This window comes from Lepeophtheirus salmonis, chromosome 7 (assembly GCF_016086655.4).
Source record: "Lepeophtheirus salmonis chromosome 7, UVic_Lsal_1.4, whole genome shotgun sequence".
NCBI classification, from domain to species: domain Eukaryota; kingdom Metazoa; phylum Arthropoda; class Copepoda; order Siphonostomatoida; family Caligidae; genus Lepeophtheirus; species Lepeophtheirus salmonis.
In genome coordinates this window covers 18,481,495-18,502,838 of record NC_052137.2, presented here as the reverse complement: position 1 = coordinate 18,502,838, position 21,344 = coordinate 18,481,495, and the positions used below count along the sequence as shown (strand labels likewise).

Below are 21,344 nucleotides of genomic sequence, written 5' to 3'. Positions count from 1 at the left end.
CGAGGCAACAACACAAGCCAGGGAGCTGAAAATGTGAATCGTTTTGAGTTTTCTGATACTATACTAGCCAATCAGGAGCAATTTTGATTCCTTCGATTCCGTTTCGGTAATTTTAATGTCAGAGATGCAAGGCCAATTATTGAAAATGTGAATAAAATAATGGAAATCGTCGAGTCCACGTCGAGTAAGCACTGTTTTGATTGTCAAAGAGATAAACATTACTGTATTTTTTTTAAATAATGGATTTCTTTTTACTACTTCTTTTATAGTAATTTGAACGTGTTACATTCATAGGAGTATTGAGTTTTTTATCTTGTATGTTCATAAGTTTTGTGAACATCATATTTACAAAACTACAAATTTATCATATTAAACTATTGTTGGATCGGTATTAAAAAAAATTAAAATGACTGCTTAATTTTGTCAGTCCTAGGACGGGTCCTTACTAACTATGTCATTTCTGCTGTTGATGTTTTATCATTATTTCTTTCAAAAAAGACGAGATACTTGAAGTTTAAAGTATGAGATGCATGACCAGCTTGTATGTTAGTAAAATTTGTATGTTGTGGAACTCTTATCTCAAGATGATACTGTGTCTATTCTGTTACAGAATAAAGATACAGCCTTAATATCCCAAATTGCCAATAAAAAATCTTTGTCGTCTCTAATTATTTATTTCTAGAGATTCTCACCCATAGATAAATAAATATATAGATACTTCAACTTGGGAAATAAGCTGAATCTAAGTTTGAGCTGTTAACAGAGAGGGATGTAATCAAATCGTTACCTTTATTGTATCACGGAACCTTTCATACAAAAAGAAACCGAAAAAAGGCCCGAAATCCTTTTGTAGTTAGCCAAAAGTCAATCATAAGAACATCTATTCATCCCTTAAGTACTCCAAGACTATCATTTTTATATTATTTCTCAACAACCCTATACTGTATAATATTATTGCTGTGTAATATTTTTTATAAGGCTTAGCTATTTATTTGTATTTATAGCCAAAATTTCTTCATAGAAGTAATAAAATGGCCAATATATTTATCTAAATATACAACGCCTACGAGGGAAATTGTATTCCTGTCCTTTTTGAAAGGGAGCATATGTATTGAATAACTTATTACTTTTTGTATTTATGAAAAATAATAAATTATGAAATAGTCTTGAAGCATCAAGTGAGGCGAGGTAATCGACAACGGACAACGAAATACAGAGGGTATTTATGTGTTAGCAAGGTAACGCCGTGTAGTAGAGAAGATGCGAGCTGAGAAAGCAAAACTGTTTTGATAAGGAACCTGACCAGTGTTTTTTTATTTTGTAAACCTATTTTAACTATTCGTTCCTTCATGAGGAGAGAATATGTAAGTTTAAAGTACAACCACAAGTCTGTGTACTCATAAAAAACGGAGAATAATGCTTAGGATTTGTTGAGTGGATTTAAGAAATCCTTAGTGGATTTGAGGATCTATATAAAAGTAATTCCTTCCAAGATATTATGGAGTGGGATTTGTGTTTCTAACCTTCCTAGCATAATCACTTGCAGGTATTTTAATAAAACATCACGACAGCTAAGCTGCTATCCTCCGAAATATTCCATCAATTTTCCGGATTACCATGTAATTTTCGTTTTTTTATATATACCAAAAATGCTTTACAATTTTATTTTTAAGACTCTACCGTGATTGAAAGGTTGAGAATCCCTACCGTTTAGTTAAAAAATAACTATAATTACAAAAAATAGTACATTAAAAGTAGCTACTGGACTGGGCGTTTTCTATTTGTATATTGTTCACTCAGGTCAAATTGATGGAATACTACTAATTAAACCAATTATTTATATTATTAATTAATCAAGGAAACAATTATATTTTAGTATAAGCTCCAATATTGTTTATTAAGGGGAAAAATACATTTTTATTTCATAATTAATTTGTAATTACTACAAATTACATAATATCCCAGTTCTACTAATTGGGATATTGATTTTTCCCTAATAAATATATGTATATTTCATTCGTCAGTGGAAATTTCACCAGCTGATTATGGTGTACAATTTTGTTTTCACGTCATATTCCTCCTATCTCGAAATTGGAGGCAGCATAAGCGGAAATTTGAAATTCAATCATGACAACCTTTTAATAATAAGGAAAGAACTTTACTAAGCGAAGGGATCTCGATTCTTTCGAGTTATTCGAACAAGTAGTATTTTGAAGGATCATACAAGTACATAGATGGAAGTTTTCATTATATAGAGGAGCTGTGAGTTCGTATCTTATGTAGTATCGGTGGAAAGAGGCAGGGATCGGAGTCAAACCAAGGACTGAGGGATGAAGCCGGAAGAGATCAAATCTCATTATGTAAGGCACAATGACATTTTCATGTATCTACCATGAATCATACTAGCATTATTATTTTCAATCTCCTTGTCATCTTCTCCGGCCTCCTCCCTCAGTCCACGATTCGACTATGAGATTTAGAGACGTGAGGAAAGTGGTGAGTTCGTCTCATGTGAAGTACAACCACCGCTGCCTGAATGTATTTTCAAGTGAGGAGAGGGAGCAAATTATATAATGTTAATGTCATCAGTTGGGAGCAGAGTTATAATTTATTATTATTATTTTTTTTTTTTTTTTGGGGGGTGCTGGGAGAGGCTGAGCCGTTGGATTTTTGACAATTTTGACTAAAAAGTTTTGGATATTTATATAAACGCCAAATCAACAAGTAATTTTCATAGAATAGACAAAAAAACTTTTTTTACAAAAAAGAGTAAATTCAAACAAACAAAAATTATATAAAAAAAAAGGAAATTCAAAATTATGAAATTTTTAAATCTTTAGACGAAAGCAATCTTTTGTAGTTGTAACTATAAATGCTCCGCATAAAGGGGGCCAATGGCCCCCATATTTCCAGCACACAGACTCGGAGTTGATTAGTGGATGGAGGGATGAGCTCGGAAGTGAAGTGGATCGCATCTCTTTGTCTTTTACTCATCCCGTTATGATTCTCGACACTTTTTTTGTGTCTATCATGAATCATGCCGATATGATTGGTGCTGTGTCAGTCCATATTTAGGACTGAAGCCCAGTCCTGTTAAGTTCATACTCCGTCTGGTCTAGTTCATTTCTGCATATCAGTTCTAAAACCTATTTTGTTTGGTCCTTCGTGACGTCATACAACTATATTTATTCTTTTTCTAATCCGTTCTAGTACTGATAGTCCTAAGGACAGTCGTAAGACTGGACTGAACCGAATAAATAAGGACAGAAACGAGAATCAGCTTGAGTACTTTTTAAGAATACTTTCTACGGATGTTGTAGCGTACAAACCCGTCCCTCTTAGTATATTCTGGTATTATTCTTTTTTTTCCCTGATACTCCATAGAGACGATTTTACAACCTTCTTTATTCTATCTTGTAACTAGTGTTGTGTAAGTCCTTTTTTCGGAATGAAGACTACAGTTCTGTCTAGGTCCGTCTAGTTCAGTCCAGAAACTTACTCACCTCGGTCGTTTATGACGTCACTCATCTTTATTTATTCTTTTTGACTCAGTTCTAGTCCTGACAGTCAGAAGGACCGGTGGTCTTAATGACAGTTCCCAAGTACAGATGGAACCAGTCCTAAGGCTGAACTGAACCGGACCAAATAAATCAGGATTGACACAACACTACTCTTAACCTTTCTTCAACAAAATAGAAAGAAGGAAAAACAGCGTCAAAAATCAATTGATAGTTTGTCAATTCTTCCCAAATATAGAATTATTCTTTGTTTGGGGTTGATCTCAGTTTAAGAGGACTTAATTCAAATTTAACCTTTCAACTTTAACAAAACGGACTATGTGAAAAGAAGCAAGAAAAAAAGAATACAATCTTTTGACAACAATATACAGTAAATATTCCGAACTACGGAATTCTCCTAAACGGAAATTCTATTACCTGGAAGAGACTCTCTTGCATAAAAAATTAATTGATTTCTTTTTTATATCAATTTTAATTTCGTACAACAGAAATTCCTTTATCATTAATACAGAAAGCTTTTGAGGTACACAAAGGTCAAAACACATTCGATATACGGAAATGAAGTCTTGGCAGAAGAGTAATTTTAAGTACATATGTATGTATAGAACCGCCACATGAGATGCATAAACAAGACCAACCAATGAGCTCGTTGTTTTGTCTCATATATATTTATATGAAGTGTACACATTTAGTTTACTTAGAAAATTGGTCAGAATTTAGAAAAATACCGTTAAAGAATACACGAAAAAGGATGGTTTTGACGGTGAACCAGCGATTGAAGTGCATCAAACTGAATGAAGAGGGTCACAAGGTTTGTATAGCACACAATACATAGGCAGTTTAATAAAGAATACGAATCTATTTTATATCATTTTAAGGTTACAAAAATTCAAAAATTTCTCACTGACTGGACCTCTCATCAGGGCAAAAGCAACTACTTTCGCTTTGTCTTTGGGTTTGAATGATGGGTGCAGAAATTTCTCTCAAGGAATCAACTCAACAGTACTATTTTGAGTGGTGAAAGGGCGGAAGTTCAACCAAAGACTATTGAAGAATGAAAAAATAATCTGCCTATTCTGTTCGAAGGCTATCAAGCTAAAGAGGTGTTCAATTGTGACGAAACTACACTTTTTTTTCCAAACACTTCCAAGCCGGTCTTATGTCCGCAAAAACGAAGGTACAAAGAATCATCCAAAGTGTGTTATTACATTCTCCAATGTAAAGGCAGTGTTCTTCCCACCTAACACCACTTCCCATCTGCAACCTATGGATTCTGGTATCATTCAAAATGTCAAATTAGTATATAAAATGTCCATGCTCAGAAGCATACTTGTGGCTATGGATGATTGCAACACAGCTAGTGAACTAACAAAGAATATAACTATTCTTGATGCCATCCACTGGCTGGAAAATGTTTGGATGAGGGTGGAAGAGGCAACAATATCTAAATTGTATTTGAAGGAGGGGTTATAAGTGAGATTACTACCAGATGTAGTATTTCTTATAATTGTTGCACAATATGTAATTTTTAACTCAGATTAGAAACATACAAGTACACTTAGTGCTAATTAAGTGTTAATTTTGTTTGAATCCCTCATAAATAAATCGATTAAATCACTACATACCTAAATGCATGAGATAGATTTCATTGTTATTTTTCTAGCAATAATTAAGTCATTATTATCAGCATTTGCCTACATATAATTAATTAGAGCAATTGTCAGACACGTCAACAGTTTTAACTTGAATGTTTAATATATTAGCTTCCTCATATCTTCTAAAATCCCAAATAGATCCGTTTAATGTCATTGTAATATTTACAGAATATGACACAAATGTTTATTACAATTATTAGGGAAGACGATGAGAGTTACAACAGTTTTTGATTAGGGCTCAAGTACTCCAAGTTGGGTTGACTCGTAACTCCCCAAATTTTAAAAGACATCATAAATACAGGATTGTGATCAAAACACAACATTTAATGGCGTTCCATGGAACGTGCATTCAATGAACAGAACGGATTTTTTTTAAAACCTTGTACTACAATGTAGTCTTTAACTCCTCAATTGTTGCAAATCTCTGTTCTTTCTTAGGTCTCTTCAGTTTTGGGAACAAGAAAAAGTCCCATGGGGTTAAATCCGGGGAATAAGGTGACTGAGGCATGATTCGGATGTTACTTTGGCAAAAAAAAATACGACGTTTGTTTGGGTCAAAATAAAGTAGTTTCGGAACAAACTTCGATGACACTCGTTTCATGCACAAAACGTTTGAAAAAATAAAATTTATACTTTTCAATACAAAGTCCCCTTACTTTTTGAAAACACCTCGTATATAATCCTCTGACATTGTGTTACTAATTTTTTTTTTTCATTTCATTTCTTAGAAAAGTAATAACTAGTTAAAAACCAGTCATAATTAAGAATTGAAATCGTTACATTATTTCCCCCAAGTCGATGCCGATTCCAGATTAATCGCCCTATCACTATTTTTTGATATTAGAGAAAAAATAAATTACACCCATCTCCCCTATTAATCATTTTTCCCTAAACATAATTTGTTTTCCTGACAAAAGGCTGTCATATTCAGTATGATAATGAAAACTATAAGATAATTCTAAATTATATACTCATTTATGTACATTGTACAATATGATAGATCCCTACTAATATGAGTGAAAGCAAATTAAACACCTATATCAATCAAATGACGTAGTTTGGCATTCCCCCATTACACATACATACATAGTTGTGTTGTCCTCGGTCCAAGGCCAAACTTTTTCTCAGTCCGGTCTATTTTGGTACAAACCACATCATTAACCAAAATTTAATCGTTTTCCAATCGTGGACCAATTTTTTTCGGTCTATTTACCGGATGGTCCATTGTAATCTGAATACTTGCTAATTCAATATTTATTGAAGGCTGAGTGATTTAAATTAAGATATATTCCGATAAAGTAATGGATAAGCAATTAGTTTCAAAGTAAAACAAACTTGAGATCTCTAAAATGTGTAACACTTGTGTGTAAATTGTTCTGTTGGCGAGGTAACACCCTGTTGAATGATATACTATACATTTGATTAATCATTACTATAGTTCAATTACATGTCAAAATTTTCCACAAATATTTTAGACAAGTTCAATTAATTTTGAGAAAATTGTTTATTTTATAAATATAGTCAACTTTTTATACTGTGTCTATAGTTCAGGTGTAGACAACCTTTGAGATATGGAGTGCCAACATCAACATTTCTAATCAATGAGTGTGTCACTCTTAACAATAATGGTAAAAACACACATAAAATACGGGAATATGTTGTAATTTGCCCGTGCTAGTGAATATGCCTTCGCACGCCAGCAGTGCCATAGGTTGCCGATCCCTGCTGTGATTGTACTACTATAAGAAAAATATCATAACCGGGGCTCTCAACAGTTTTTGAGTGTTAGCCAAAATTAAATAGATAGAGATCATTTTCCAGACCACACTCATGAATATTGACTTTAATTCGCCAGTACATAATATAAATATCATCAACTTCATTGAAATTTAAACATTTTTATTTATTCTTAGTATAACTCTAACGACTTTAATTTGCTCGTGAATACTGTGCTATCTTTTTAAAATTCGTATCCAGATTGGCTGTGACAACCTCATGAACGGATCTAATTGCTCAATAGGGAGTTTAGTATTCTATTAAATAAAATTAAAAAAATGGCCATATGTAATGAATTTGTGGGTTGGAATTCACCGGATTTTCATTATTAATAAAGTATATTTCTTTCGCTAGGAGCGACTGACTATCAAACCTACTCACATTCAGTTCAAGAGAATAATTGTTCACTGAGCTACGTTGCTCCATTTTTGTTAATTATATTTTTTTTTGCCAGGGTTTTACAATTCAAGTATATAATGCTAATTAATTTGGCTCTGACTGTGTGATAAAAAATTAATGTATTTATTTTCATTCTTTTACCATCTTCATTGATTCTTATAGTAAAAATAGGTTCTACGTCAAAAATTGTAACGTTTTAGAGATATTGTTTTTCCAGCTAATCTTTAATTATACGGGACAAAATTAAATAGCGGGAGCCAACATTATATATACATTAAAGGCAAAAATATTTGGCACAGGCAAGTTTTATTATGAAGGGGAAAATGACCAGATGAGATAAGTAAAGGTAGAAGACTGATTTTTAAGGCACACCCTAAGGCCTATTCCTTAAGCACACTTTCAACTAAAATAGGTTAATAATTAATACGAAGTAAATGGACTGAACATTAAATAATATATGTCACAATGTGTTAGTGTTGTAGGTAGCATGACTCAGTTCCCGTTGAAAATATAATAAATACATTCAGAGGTGTGCGCAGTGGGAGGGCTGGAGGGCCTAAAGCCCCCTCAAATTAAGGAATTCTTTTTTCCAAATTTTGGGGAATTATTCAGCAGAACAAAAAATTTAATTTTTGAAATTTTTTTACAGAAAATTTAATCTTTTTGTGAACAGTTATGAATTTTTCATTTTTTTCTCCCAAAAATTTTATATTTAACATTTTATTTTGTAATTTTTCGCTAAAAATTTAATTTTTGAAATTTTTTCACAGAAAATTTAATCTTTTTGTGACCAGTTTTGGATTTTTCTTTTTTTTTTCCAAAAATTTTATATTTAACATTTCATTTTGTAATTTTTTTGCAAAAGTTTAATTTTCTGTAAGTAGCTATACAAATTTGTGAGAAAAAAATCCAAATATTTTATATTTGAAACATAATATTTCAAATTTTGTCCAAATAAATTAATGTTTTTTTAATAGCTATTAATTTTTGATTTTTTTTACCCCAAAAAAAATGTAATCTTGCACAATTTTCCAAAAAAATTAATATTTGAAACTTTTTTGTTTTACTTTTTTTTTTCTAACTTTTTACTTTTTTACTGGCTTTAAGGTCAAAGAAAGGGTTCTATTCCTTAGACATTTTTTTGTGTGAGAGTTTTGCTATTCTTGCCAACTTAAGCATTATTTTTTTATTTATAAAGTTGTTATCATTATTCATTCATTCTTGAGGAGAGAACATCTAAGTATTAAGTACAAGTGTAATCAGGAGTGTATGGCCCAATGGATAATAGAGAGTAACATTCAGGATTTATTTGGGTTTATAAGTCAGGATGTAAATCGCAAGCATTTTTAATATGTAAAATAATAATAATAATATTGTAACTCTGACAATTTGAAGAGGAAAGGAGTTTAGCTTTGATGACGTTTCATTAGATTAGTAGTCCCTGGCAGCTATGAGAGGAAATAAATAAACAAAAATACCCCTACGTAAGAAACAAGGATTAAGGCACGAATTACTCCTCTGTTAATCTACAATTCGTCTTTGAGTCCAGTATTTCCCCAAACAAATCCTCAGGATTACTCTCCGTCATTTATGACCACACAAACTGCTGGTTACAATTTATATGTAAATATAAAGTTCTCTACTCATGAATGAAATAATAATAAAACTTAAATGCTAAAAATGCTAAAGATTTACAGCCTTAGCCTTGAATATAAGTCATTGTTGGACTCAGAGTAGAATTGAGGATCGACATCCTCATAATTCCTCCCTATATCCTTGCGAGATATTGAATGGGATTTGTGTTTTATTTCCTTCAACTATGAGCTACTCGCAGCTAATCTAGTTAGCAGGTTTCTATTAAATGTTTTAGTTTTAGGAACCATCTCGACCAGGTTTTCCCCGTTTTTATAGTAAATTTTAATTATTTCAATGCGTTGTTGAAGCCGTTCCAATTTTATTAATGGCGTAGTTTGTACCTGTCAAATGTAAAAAAAAAAAAAAAATAGAACTTCAAAAGTGACATCAACCAAAATAACAGGCTCTTCAAAATAACACCTTTTATTGCTAAGCCCTCTATAGTGCATAAGTATAGATTGCTTGAGGGGACTGATGTCTCCTCTATAGAATAATGATTATTCTCATTCAGGGAGTTGTTTTATTTTGTCACATTGTGAACCCACTCTCTGTTACCTTATTTACAAACTAATATAAGTAAAGAATGCTCATACCCTATTGATTGTATTTTACTGATACTGGAGTGGTTTAATATAATTTCAATATTAGGCTCTGAAGTGTGGCCAATGAGAAGCGGAAGGTTTCATTCAGTTCAATTTCATAAATAAGAAGATATACAATTAATATTTCTCGAGACTTCTAAATATGTTTCATTCAAGCTCATAATTGTTCATACTTGTTTTCTTGGCCAATGAACTCAAGGTAATCAGCTAGTACAACACTTTCTTACTCTTTGATGTTTGTCTCACAGTAGACCCTAGAAACAATCTAATCTTCGTCCTATAAACAAATTAGCCCATTCTGTGAGATGTGTATATATATTTTGACTTTTTGTAATTATTTACAGTGGAATAATTACCCGAAATTTATTTTTAATTTCAATATAAATGAATGCATGAATCAACACTTACCTCCTGGACTGACAGCAACCATGTTTTCTAAGCCATCCCATTCGTTTTCTATGTATTCATTGAGGAGAATTTAAAATCGATAATAATAGTGAATTGAAAACTTCTCTGTAAGTAAAAAAAAAAATATATATATTTTTAAATATTCAATTAATTGATTCGATATGTGGCCCGTCAACACAAATCGTAGGGTAGAATGATTTTTTGTTTCAAAATTGAGTGCGGATTACATTTTTTTTCTTTGACAAATTATAAATAGTTCATATACAAAAATTAGTTTTATTAACCGAATGAGTATGTTACAAATTGCACTTAAAGTAGGCAAAATGGATCGTCACAATAAAAGAATAATAAATTGACAGATTTTAATTGAAAGAAGCCATATCGGAGCCAACATGAGTTTCTTAAATTAAACAAAGAATCTGAACTATAGTAAACATTTTTGCCTATCTTAAATCATCATAGAAATTTAAAAAAGAACCATATATTTCCCTTGCTTATTCATATATCTTATCCAAAACTAAAAAAACTTTTACCGGCCTCTTTTTGATTCAGGCCATAAGCTTATTGAAATTGTTTTCCAATTTTATTAACCTAAAACGCTTTCAGTCCCACATATGGATATTGGAAGACAAAAAAATTACCAAGAAACATCTTTTATTAATAAATTAAATCCTTCATTTAATTAAAAACTAGATAATCTTCTATTTGATACAGTTCAATCTACTGCCTTAGAGTTTATTCGTAAAGAAAGAAAGAGAGACATGTCGTTTCAAAAAGAAAAGAGGAAATTCTGGGAAAAGGTTCCTTATTTGTACGTACTATTATTTAAGAGATTACTTACTTTTTTCGATTCTCAAAAATTGCTGAGTAGGAATTTAAAGTAGAAATCAATACTGAAAATTATGCCTTTAAAGGATTAAAAACATTTTTTTTAGATATATCATCAAAAAAATTATCAATGAAGGCAATCATATTACAGACTCTCGAGAAATATTGAATCTTTTTCAGATGCAATTACAAAGGACTGTTGGTAGTGAGAGAGATTTAATTTTTCTCAAACAAAATTAGGTAAGTAATCGATTTTTACTAAGGAAGTTATAAATATAAAATTTTAACTCCGTGTTCTTTATTGTGCTGAGATATGAAGGTCCATAGAAATATATAGTATCTTCCAAAGTCGTTGAGGAAATACAGATTTGCCTTGATTCCTAAGACAGGTTAGCCGACGGCTGTCAATAACTATAGACCAATTACTGCTCTCAATGAAAGCTATAGAGTCATTTCTGGTATTCTTGCATACAAAATGGAGCCAATTTTAAATTATAAGTTTGGTCTGGAACAGAAAGGATTCCTGAAAAGGAGGATGATTTCAGACATATCTAGACATATTCAAACTGGAATTTAGAGAGTACAAAATAGGAAGAGCTTTCGTGAAATAATTGGAATTGACTTCTGCAAGGCCTTTGATACCATTTTACGTGAACATGTTTTGAGAGCAATAAATAAACTATTCCTAGAAGATTTTTCAAGACAATTGGAGCTCTTTTATTCAATGGTACGTCGACTATTGCATTAGATGATTTGGAAAGTGATCTAATATTTAAAAAAAAAAAAAAGAGTTGCCTCCCAGGTTGTCCATCAGCTACACTACTTTTCGCTACAAGGATTTAGAGATACCACAAGAAATAAGTTTGAGATTTGATTTTGGAACGTCAAAACATATTATTGATAGGTATGCTGACCATATTACTTTGATATTGGAGGCAAAGTTAGAAAATCAATTAAATAGGAGGATTGAAGTTTTAATGAACTACTTCAAGAAATATGAAAAGAGGTCCTGTTTGGAGATTTAAAAAAAAGAAGACAGTTATTCCCCACCTGGATAAATGGGATCCCTTTGAAATACTTAGAATAGCTGATTCCTCTACCAAAAAGAGTGTCGATATTTGGGGAATTAAGTGTGGGAAAGTAAAACAAAATTACCTCTTAATCACCAAATTGTCCCTGTTAATCTTTTTAAGGCAGCGTATATTCCATGGTGAGCTGAAAAGGTCTTGTACGAAGAAAAGGGCTTGCTCAATTAGCTTTTTGATCGGAGCTACATAGATTCAAAAAAAAAGAAGACCCAAAAGTAATTGAGGAAGAGGGTTGGTTGTCTTTGCTCCCTTGAATTATTTAGAAAATTTATCAAAAGATTATATTTGACCTAGCAAGGAACTCAAAGTCTGAGCGGCGTGCATCTATTTTGTCCCATACCGCCTACAATTGGTTAATGCTAGGAACTGATTTTATGTATAACAAAACTGATGAATTATCTCATTCTTGAGCAGACAAGCTGATGATCATTTGGAAAGGGACACCAGTCTTTTTACTCTCTTCTACTATTGACATTGTGCGTTAGAATAGTAATTAAAAAAATCTTTAAAGACCTCATTGAGCCAAAACATTTGGAATGGATAGCTTTTTCTAAGAATATAAGCACGGTTTAATCTTGACCATAATTCTTTCTTTAATAGTGGAAAGTTTTTCTTTCCACTATTAAAGACCTGCAATAATCCATCTCACTACAATTATTTGGCACATAAGAATGAATTTAAATTGTTTGGATTTACCTAAAACATGGAAGAAGAGATCATGAGTTCCATATTTAAAATCAGTGATGGAAAGCAATTATGTGATCAATTTTTAATATCACCAGGTTATTTTTTTATACTACCTATAAGGCTGTCTATGCTTGGGACATATTACACCAGCACCACTCATTTTCAGATAAAAACTTAAAATTCTTGCATGGTTTAATGCACAATTATAAGAAATTTAAAGGCTATTCCGGATTTACAGAATAATTATTATTTCACCTTTTTATTTAAATATTATTTAACTACTGCTCATTGAATAATGAAAATGGATTGACTACTAACATCATATACACATAGCAATTTTTTAAGATGTTTGACTTTGGCTTGGGGAATTAATTTTAAACTAAGATTTTTAATAATATATATTACTTCTCTATATAAAGTCATAAAAAAATTAATATTCGGCAATATGAAATAAAACAATAAATATGGGATGTTCTTGAATTTTATTCAAGATTGTTTTTATGTTGAAACACCACATACCATAAATATTTGATAATCAATCAAGTAACTTAGAGTTTCCACAATTGATATTTATGCAAATACTTTTATTTAACCACAAATTAAGTGGCACAGCCATTAACAATGCTTGACATATTGATGTACGTACATTCTAACTGAATTATTAATTTGGGTTGATAGAGGAAGTTAGAGCATTGGTCATAATATCATGAGAAATATTATTGGTACATATCTATAAGTGTTGGCTTTTGGTCTCAAAATCCTTGACTTTTCTGAGACCCAAATGATTTTTATTGGAATGATCTCATTCGGTACTTCCAATAATTTAGGTTTGGAAGCGTGTCGAAGAACAAATAAGTCCAGAGTTTTTTTTTATGAAGGTTCACAGATTAGTTTAATTTTTTATTTAATGTTACTTTAATTGGTCAGATGGATTTGCATTGATTAAGTATAAGTAAACATTATAGCATTTAGGTTATTTAACCTAAGAACCTTATTTGAATTCCAAATCCATAAAGTATATTTCCTTTTCTAGGAACGACCGGAGAACGAACCTACACACATTCAGCTCAAGATAATAAATTCTCCTAAGCACGCTGTCCATTGAGCTATGTCATTCCATTGTGTGTAATTTAATCTAATTGAGTCATAGCCAAGCATAGTTGCGTAACATTTTTTTTAGCATTATCCCTAAAGAACTTTCAGGTTTCAGTTTAGTTTCAAGGGTTATATGGGTCCCAGTCTCAGTTCTTTCAAATCAACAGTTTCGGTCTCGGCCTCAGTTTAGCTTTATTGGTCTCAGTTCTGATCTTCATTCTCACTTTTTTTTAAACAGACTCAGTTTGGTAACAGGTACTTAAACCAAGGTGCGTCCTTAGAAAATTCAGGCCCAGGAAATGGTATTAGATACGAACAGGGATGCAGCTACCTTATATGCTAAACTAAGTTTGCTTACGACAATGGTTTTCGAAGTGGGGGGTCGTGAGGGGAGACTGGGGGGCAGGAAGATAAATAATTGATGAATATTTTCAGTCTACACATACATACTACACATGTTCCGAAAAAGGGGGCCTCAGCTAAAAATCTATTAGTGTAGGGGGCCTTAGGATACTAAAGGTGGTAAATTCTGGCTTAAGAAATATTATAGTTATCATATTTGAGGGCCTTGACAAGCTTAGTAGTGGACCTGGATCCATAAACTACCCCTGCCTTTTTCTGGTTATTTTTGAAGGAAAGGTTGCGTGATACACTAAAGGTAACGGCATGTTTCATTTACATAAAATCGTGTAGATAAAATATGAAAAGGTTATAAATATACCATAAAATACAACAAACGAAAATAAGCACAAGAACCGAGACCGATAAGCAATACATTCCAGTCCCTGTTCGACTGTGTTAGCCTAGGTAAATTAGTAGAATAAAGAAATAATAGAATGCCCAAATGTCATGTAAAAAACAAAAGAAGTTACTATACTCTCGAAATAGATATATGTATGACGTATGTACAGAAAAATATGCGTGTTTTTTTAACGTTTCACATTTTGATATTAGTTTGATATTTAAGAACTATGAATTATAAATTTGACTAACTAACGTTCTGGTTATTTCTTCATATTTTATTTATTTAACCGATATATTGATTACATTCATACTTTATATCATGCCTGAACTAAGTTTTTATGTCGCAGGACTTGACAACGAGTATTTGCAATTTGTTGTTGTTGCGTTTCTCACATGTTGGTCATAATAATAATATATGTATAATTATTGGTTTGAATGGAGTAAAAATCCGTATTTATTGAGTTTTACATGTCTAATTTATGCTTCAGATTTAGATCGAAAATCTATATCTAATTATTATGTATACTTCACCACTAATGAACATCGAGAAAGGATTTTGCAGCTTTCTCCCTCATTTTTTTAAACATTAAAAATAGTGTTGAGACTCTTTTCCAGGTTGGTCTTTAGTGATTTTTCTAGAAGGATTTGGACCAAATTTTCGGCCCATACAGTTGACCGAAATGTAATCGTTTTCAATTCGTTTTTTTAATATCAATATTTGAGTATTCCAGTATTAAAAAAAAGTATGAGATGTGATTGAATATTGTACTTTAGGGATATATCTAATCATTTCGTCGTAATTGAAAAATGTGTTGTTTTTCTCAAAAATAAGGTTTAATTTGCAATTCGGATTCTTATATATATTTATTTATTATGTGTATTAAACTATTTATTAATTTTCTAAGTGATAAAAAAAAAAAAATATATATATATTAAATATATCTGTCAAAATATAAAAAGTGAACATTTGAATTTTCTAATTGAGTTTCATAATTTTATAAATAATGTAATAAAATAATTTATGATAAAAATGCTAGAAAACTGAGAAGAAGAAAAATTGAGCACAAATTTAGCGTGAACAAAAGTGTTCTAAACAAATGCAGTTGGTGAAAAGCCTTTGCCTTTGAAAAGTTTGCCGTGGGATTACTCGCCCTGAGAAAATTTACCTTGGAAAAAGCTCGCCGGGTAGAGGAATCGCTTTCCTTGATTTGATATAAATATTGTTTACATCAAATAAAGAAAAGATATTTATTTTATCAATTGTAATTCTTAGAAATTTATTGCAAAATTGTATTTTATAAATACATTATTTTAAATATTAAAGAATCAGGATCGGTAATGTTTATTAGAATCGCATTGGAATTGGCATCGAGGTTATTTTTTTTTGCTATCGTCCCATCACTAATATATATTGCCATAGTTATAGTTTTTTTTAAATGGACTTTCTGTTAAACTAAGAATCCGATTTGAATAAAAACCAATGTCAAAAAGTTGAATAAGTTTAATAAAATCATTATTGAATATAACCGCCTTTGGCGTCAATAACAGCCTCGACTCGACTTCAGAAACGGGGACAGATCTTGATATCATTCTCCTTTTGCACATTTCGGAATTCCTCCGGGATCCTGGGTATCAGGTAGGATTTTGTGTAGCAGGAGGATTTTTTTGTGGGTCACTCAACTTATCCCCAACCCATGAAGTCCGTAGGATTGAGGTACGATAAGCTTGGAGGCCAAACCCTGAGTTCAGCTAAGTCAAAAAAAAAAAAAAAAATATTATGACAACCAGGTGAACGTTTTCTATTTCAGTGTAGTTTGGAGCAGAGTCATAATCATCTTTAGACTCGTCTGTTTCCTTCCTGACTCCCGACAAATAACCTGTACCAGTTTAAGAATTTTGAATCTTAAAATTGTCTCGTCCGGTACGGGTTGCAACAAGGACACTCTACGATTTCCACGATTGTGGATTAAATTATTCGTTGAACGATGTCATTTTCTACTAAATGAAGCCAAATACTTCTAGTAATCTGTCAAAACATCAAACAACGTCCTATCTGGGCATGCGCTCAAAGTTCGTTGTGAAACAACAGACACACACTGTATTTGTGCAGTAACAGTTCCACATCTAAGGCAGTCAAGATAATGGAACAAAACGCCCTTCAGATGATATTTTATAATGATAAGCATCGGAACTTAAAAAAAAAAAAAAAAAAAGTTTTCAGATATATTTCAATAGTAATAACTAGAGATGTAAAAATCGTCTAAATCCCTGTTAATCTAAAAACTAGTGTTGAGACTCGGTCCAAGACCATTTTTTTCCCAATTTGGTTTTAAGGAACTTTTCTAAACCAATTTGGGCCCACATTTTGATCCAGACCACGATCTTTAACCGAAAGTCAATCGTTTTCAAATCGTAGACCGATTTTCTCCCATCCCGACTTATGAGTTGTACAAATATGATTTATGGAACACATTTAGCTTCATTTGATGTCATTGTAGGTGGATGTTCACAAATTTGAGACACATATGACGTCATCAATAGTTTATTTATAGAATCTAGACCAATTTTTTGTAAGACCAATATACTCCGAATTCATATTTTTCAAATTTTTCTTTAACATCTTTCCACACCAATCTCTTTTGAGAACTGAAGGATTTTGGTTCATTAAAAATCAAACCATCCAAAATTTTCAGACGGAAACTTAACACTGTTTTTAATGAGTTTATGATGTATGTTAAAAATCCATTTAAAAAAAGAAAAGAAAAAGTGAAAGACAAAAATCCAAAATAGTTTTTTTGGGAAACCAAAAAAACAAATCCAAAATATCTTTGTAAAAACAAAAGGAATCAATAATATTATATTTTTAAATGTATTAAAAATTAAAATTTAATCATCTCCTTCCAAAGTCAAGTGTCCTCTTTTTTGTAATAAAAACATGGTAACTAGTCAGATATATACATGTATAAAGAAAAAGGCTTGCGAAAGACTTGATTATCGGAATTAAATAATATAATAAAAATTATGATTGATATTTTCGCTATTTAAATCTAATTAACACTTTTTTTCCATAAAAATTAGACAATGGGTTAACAAATGTTCTTCTAAACTTATTTTATATCATTATAGTAGTTTCTCTGTTCCTTAACCCCTTTTGTAACGGGGGAGCTTGAGCATGGCTACGCTTACATTTATTTAGTATTACATAAAGGGCTGTAAATCCTAAGTATTTTTAACGTGTGAGTTTTGTTATTTTTAAAAGCTATTATTAATATTCTATCATTCTTATGGAGAGAACATAATGTGGATCCACGAGTATGTGGGCTCATGAGTGACGGAGATTAATGGCGAGGATTTCTTGAGGAGTTATATGTGTAAGTCTTTGTTGGACAACGAGAGGCATTGAGCGTAAAAATGAGATTATATATATTGTCCAGAGTTTACGTTTTTCTAAGGAAACCATTTGGTTAAGCAATTAGAAAAGAAAAAACGGTTGCACATGCTCCTTCTTCTTTTTCCTCATTATTTAATAGCAGGTCGTCATAGTGTTAACTTTTCCTCTGAAGCAAGCATTCTTGCCTATCTTGGGTATCAAATTCTTTTAAAATGCGTAATCAAACAATTTTATATTATTCAAATATGTTTTATAATATTTTTTCTTCACTAATACTATTCAAAATGTAGAAGGTTCCCCTTTCTAAAGTATTAATTAATTATCTCCCTCCAAAATCATATAATAGACAGCTCATATATTAACAAGGGGCTTAATTCAGGAGTAACATATATCTTACTCTCCCTTTCTCCTCTTTTTTTCCTTACAAAATAGTCAGCTCTAATTATGTCTATTTCCTTTCATGAAACAGAGTGGGACTTGGGTTTATTTCTTTTATCTCGCAATTGGTCACAGCTTATTTAATGTAACGTAGTGTCAGCTAAGCTACTGTACTATCAAACAATCTTTAAATTGTGATTTTTTAACCGACCAAAACTTTTTACGACTTACAAGCTTAATTAGATGGTTAAGTTCTTTGAGATAAATAAATAATCATCGACATAGTATATTTATAATCGCCTACACAAATAAGTATTATGAGTTATTAATGAATATTTCAGTGATTATTTGAATATTGCTCATTAATATCCCCGTATATATTTTTTCATGTTAGGACATTATTTTCCTTAAGTAGCTTAATGGATAAATTATAATGTTACAGAGCTATTATTTAAATTAAGGTTTAATTATTCTTTTATCAATTTATTTTCCTTAACTATTACAATTTTAGGAGTTCAAATAAAATCATCAAAAGTGAATAAGCCTCAAAATAAATAAATAAAAAAAGAATAAAGGAAATTTGAAATATATCTTAATAATAATGATGAATCTTTCTACTTTGTTGCTTCATCAAGGATGACAAAGTAATGAACTCCACTAAAGAAGTTTGTTTGTTAGTCGCCATAATTTCGGCAAAAGTTACAAACATTTCCACTATGTAGAAATTTATTTCTACATTGTCAATTTCTCTGTTTTTAAGTATTATTATTTAATATTAAACTTTCATAAAGACATATATGCAATAAAACTAAAATTTGCGCTTTTAGATTTACAACAATTTAGCACTCAACCTACAAGATACCCCGTTTTTATTTTAAGTTATTTGTTGTTCATGGATATGAAAGGAAAAACCACTCATGCATAATATGAAAATTCTGAAAACTTAACACTACAGAACACCAAAATTAGTATACGACTATTATCCTGAAATGAACTCGACTCCTCGGACACTTCAATAACTCTTACTCGAAGAAATTCGATTTTTTTACTAAAATTCAAGACTATCAATTACAAAAACCTTCAACATAAATACATAGTATTCAAGTATGATTATTTCTTGAAAAGTTGAGTAATTTTTAAAATTTTGTTCCGTATAAGAATACATAATAAAATAATATAATTATTTCACAATTTTTAACACAATAAATTAATAAAAACAGCAAATTCATGATTACATATACATTTTGATTATCAGAGTTGTTTTATTCTCTTAAAACCTTCTGCTTATCACTCATCCAGTACTTTGAACTAGTGATGTCAATTGAAAAATTCTTGTTGGACTTTAAAGAAAATGGCAAACATTCAATTATATGTTGTAAATATTACAATTCCAGTTAAATCCGGATAAAAAGGATTGCTATGTATCGGACTAAAGGCGGATTTGACAGTAACAGTGTTTGATTCAAGGGCGTCTACAGGAGGTGGTCCGTTGTCCCCCCCCCCCAAACTTAGGAATTTTTTCTTATTACTCGAAAATTTAACATTTGATTTTTTTTTACAAAAAATTTAATTTTTTGTGAATAGCCTTGAATTTTTCAAATTTTTTTCCAAAATTTAAATTGGATTTTGAACTTATTTCTAAGCTGAAGTATTTTTCGGGGGGCACTCTTGATGAATATCTGTATGTATCAAAAAGAAATGTGAAATTAATTTATTAATAAACTTAAGTACCAAAAATAAATAGCAAAATTCTCATGAGAATTCTTCATGATCATGAAGTCCAATTAAGTAAATAGCAAACAGTGAAGGAAAAAGTTGACTTTATGCAAATTTTTACTTTAATATTTCTTCTATGTAATGTATTTTATGTTGTAAAAATATGGTATCTGAGAGAACGTTGACCATAAGGATATTTTTATTAGTTCCTGATTGAATTTAATCTTATAATTTTGATATCTGATCTTTTAAAGTCTAATTATGTAAAGGGGCCCTTTAAAGTCAACTATGACAAACTTTTGATTGGTACTACTGCTCTTTACTTAGTTGCATTGAAGTCCAACCTTTGTTGCTATCTTCAAGTCTATTTAAAAAAATTGAGCGGTGGCTCTTGCGTAAAAATAATTTGTTAAATCTAAAATGTTCCAAAAAAACTTCAAAAATTCATAGCATTTCAAAGAAAATAATAATTTTTGGAAAAAAATATCAAAAATTAAATTTTACGTAGTACATTTTTAGGAAAAAAATTTAAAAAAACCACATTTATTCATAAAAAGTGAAATTTATGAGAAAAAAATTACAAAAAAAAAATATTTTCTCCTTTGTTGCAGTGAATTTTTTAATTCTGACCCAAAAAAAAATCTAGTAAAAATTAAACATTCCTTAATTTGGGGGGGGACTACAACATCCTGCGGATGCTCCTGCAAGGATTAAACTTTGAGGATTTTTTATAGAATACTTTTTTACGGCATTAAGCTACATAAAAGAGGGTTAGCAGACAAAAAAAAAATAGAATGTAAGCCGAATTAGTGAAATCGGATTAAGGAAAAGTTAGCGGATCGCCACCTCTGGTGATTATATTTTCAAATAAGTAGATCAATTATTATTGTAATTCTTACGATTAACTATGTAAAGGGTCGATCAAACAAGCATGGAGTTACATCTAACACATGCATATATTGAGGTTCTAATCTCTTGGTAGTAATAGCAGTATTCAAATGTTCACTGAGAGTGTCTGAATGTCAACTAATGTAAACATGTAATTGTGAACAATAATCTAGAAATAACTCCCTTACATTAAGGTACAAAAAATCGAATATTTTTTTCGTCAAATTAATTATTCATTGCCTTCCATATAGCTACAAATGTTCTACGTACTTTTGTGTATCTATGTTGGTATGTTTTGTGTATCTCTCCTCTATTGTATAAATATATAGTTACAATTCAATTTAACCGCTTTTTAAAAGGAACTGAGGAACATAGACTTTAGAGTATGGAGAAAGAAATACTTAGTTGAGAGATAAGATGCACAAATGATTAAGTAAAGGTATCACTTGACAAAAGGGGCATAATATAACGTCATTGATTTGTTTTTCTGACTTTATTGAAATTGGTAATAGGGCTGTTTGATGTACAAGAACAAC

At 31.0% G+C, this 21,344-nt stretch overlaps 1 protein-coding gene across 2 annotated transcripts in view; it reads right to left on the bottom strand.

Moving 5' to 3' along the window:
• ATP8B (ATPase phospholipid transporting 8B) overlaps nucleotides 1-20,948 on the bottom strand; it is a 150,828-nt gene extending 129,880 nt beyond the window's left edge. For both annotated transcript variants that reach the window (XM_071890086.1, XM_071890088.1), the window contains exons 1-2: nucleotides 20,820-20,948; nucleotides 9,994-10,098 (exon numbers count right to left, since the gene is read on the bottom strand). In XM_071890086.1, the coding sequence (XP_071746187.1) occupies nucleotides 9,994-10,015 (22 nt within the window). In that variant the 5' untranslated portion in view covers nucleotides 10,016-10,098; nucleotides 20,820-20,948. The remainder of the gene's footprint in view (nucleotides 1-9,993; nucleotides 10,099-20,819) is intronic.
• Between the last annotated feature and the right edge of the window lie 396 nt (nucleotides 20,949-21,344).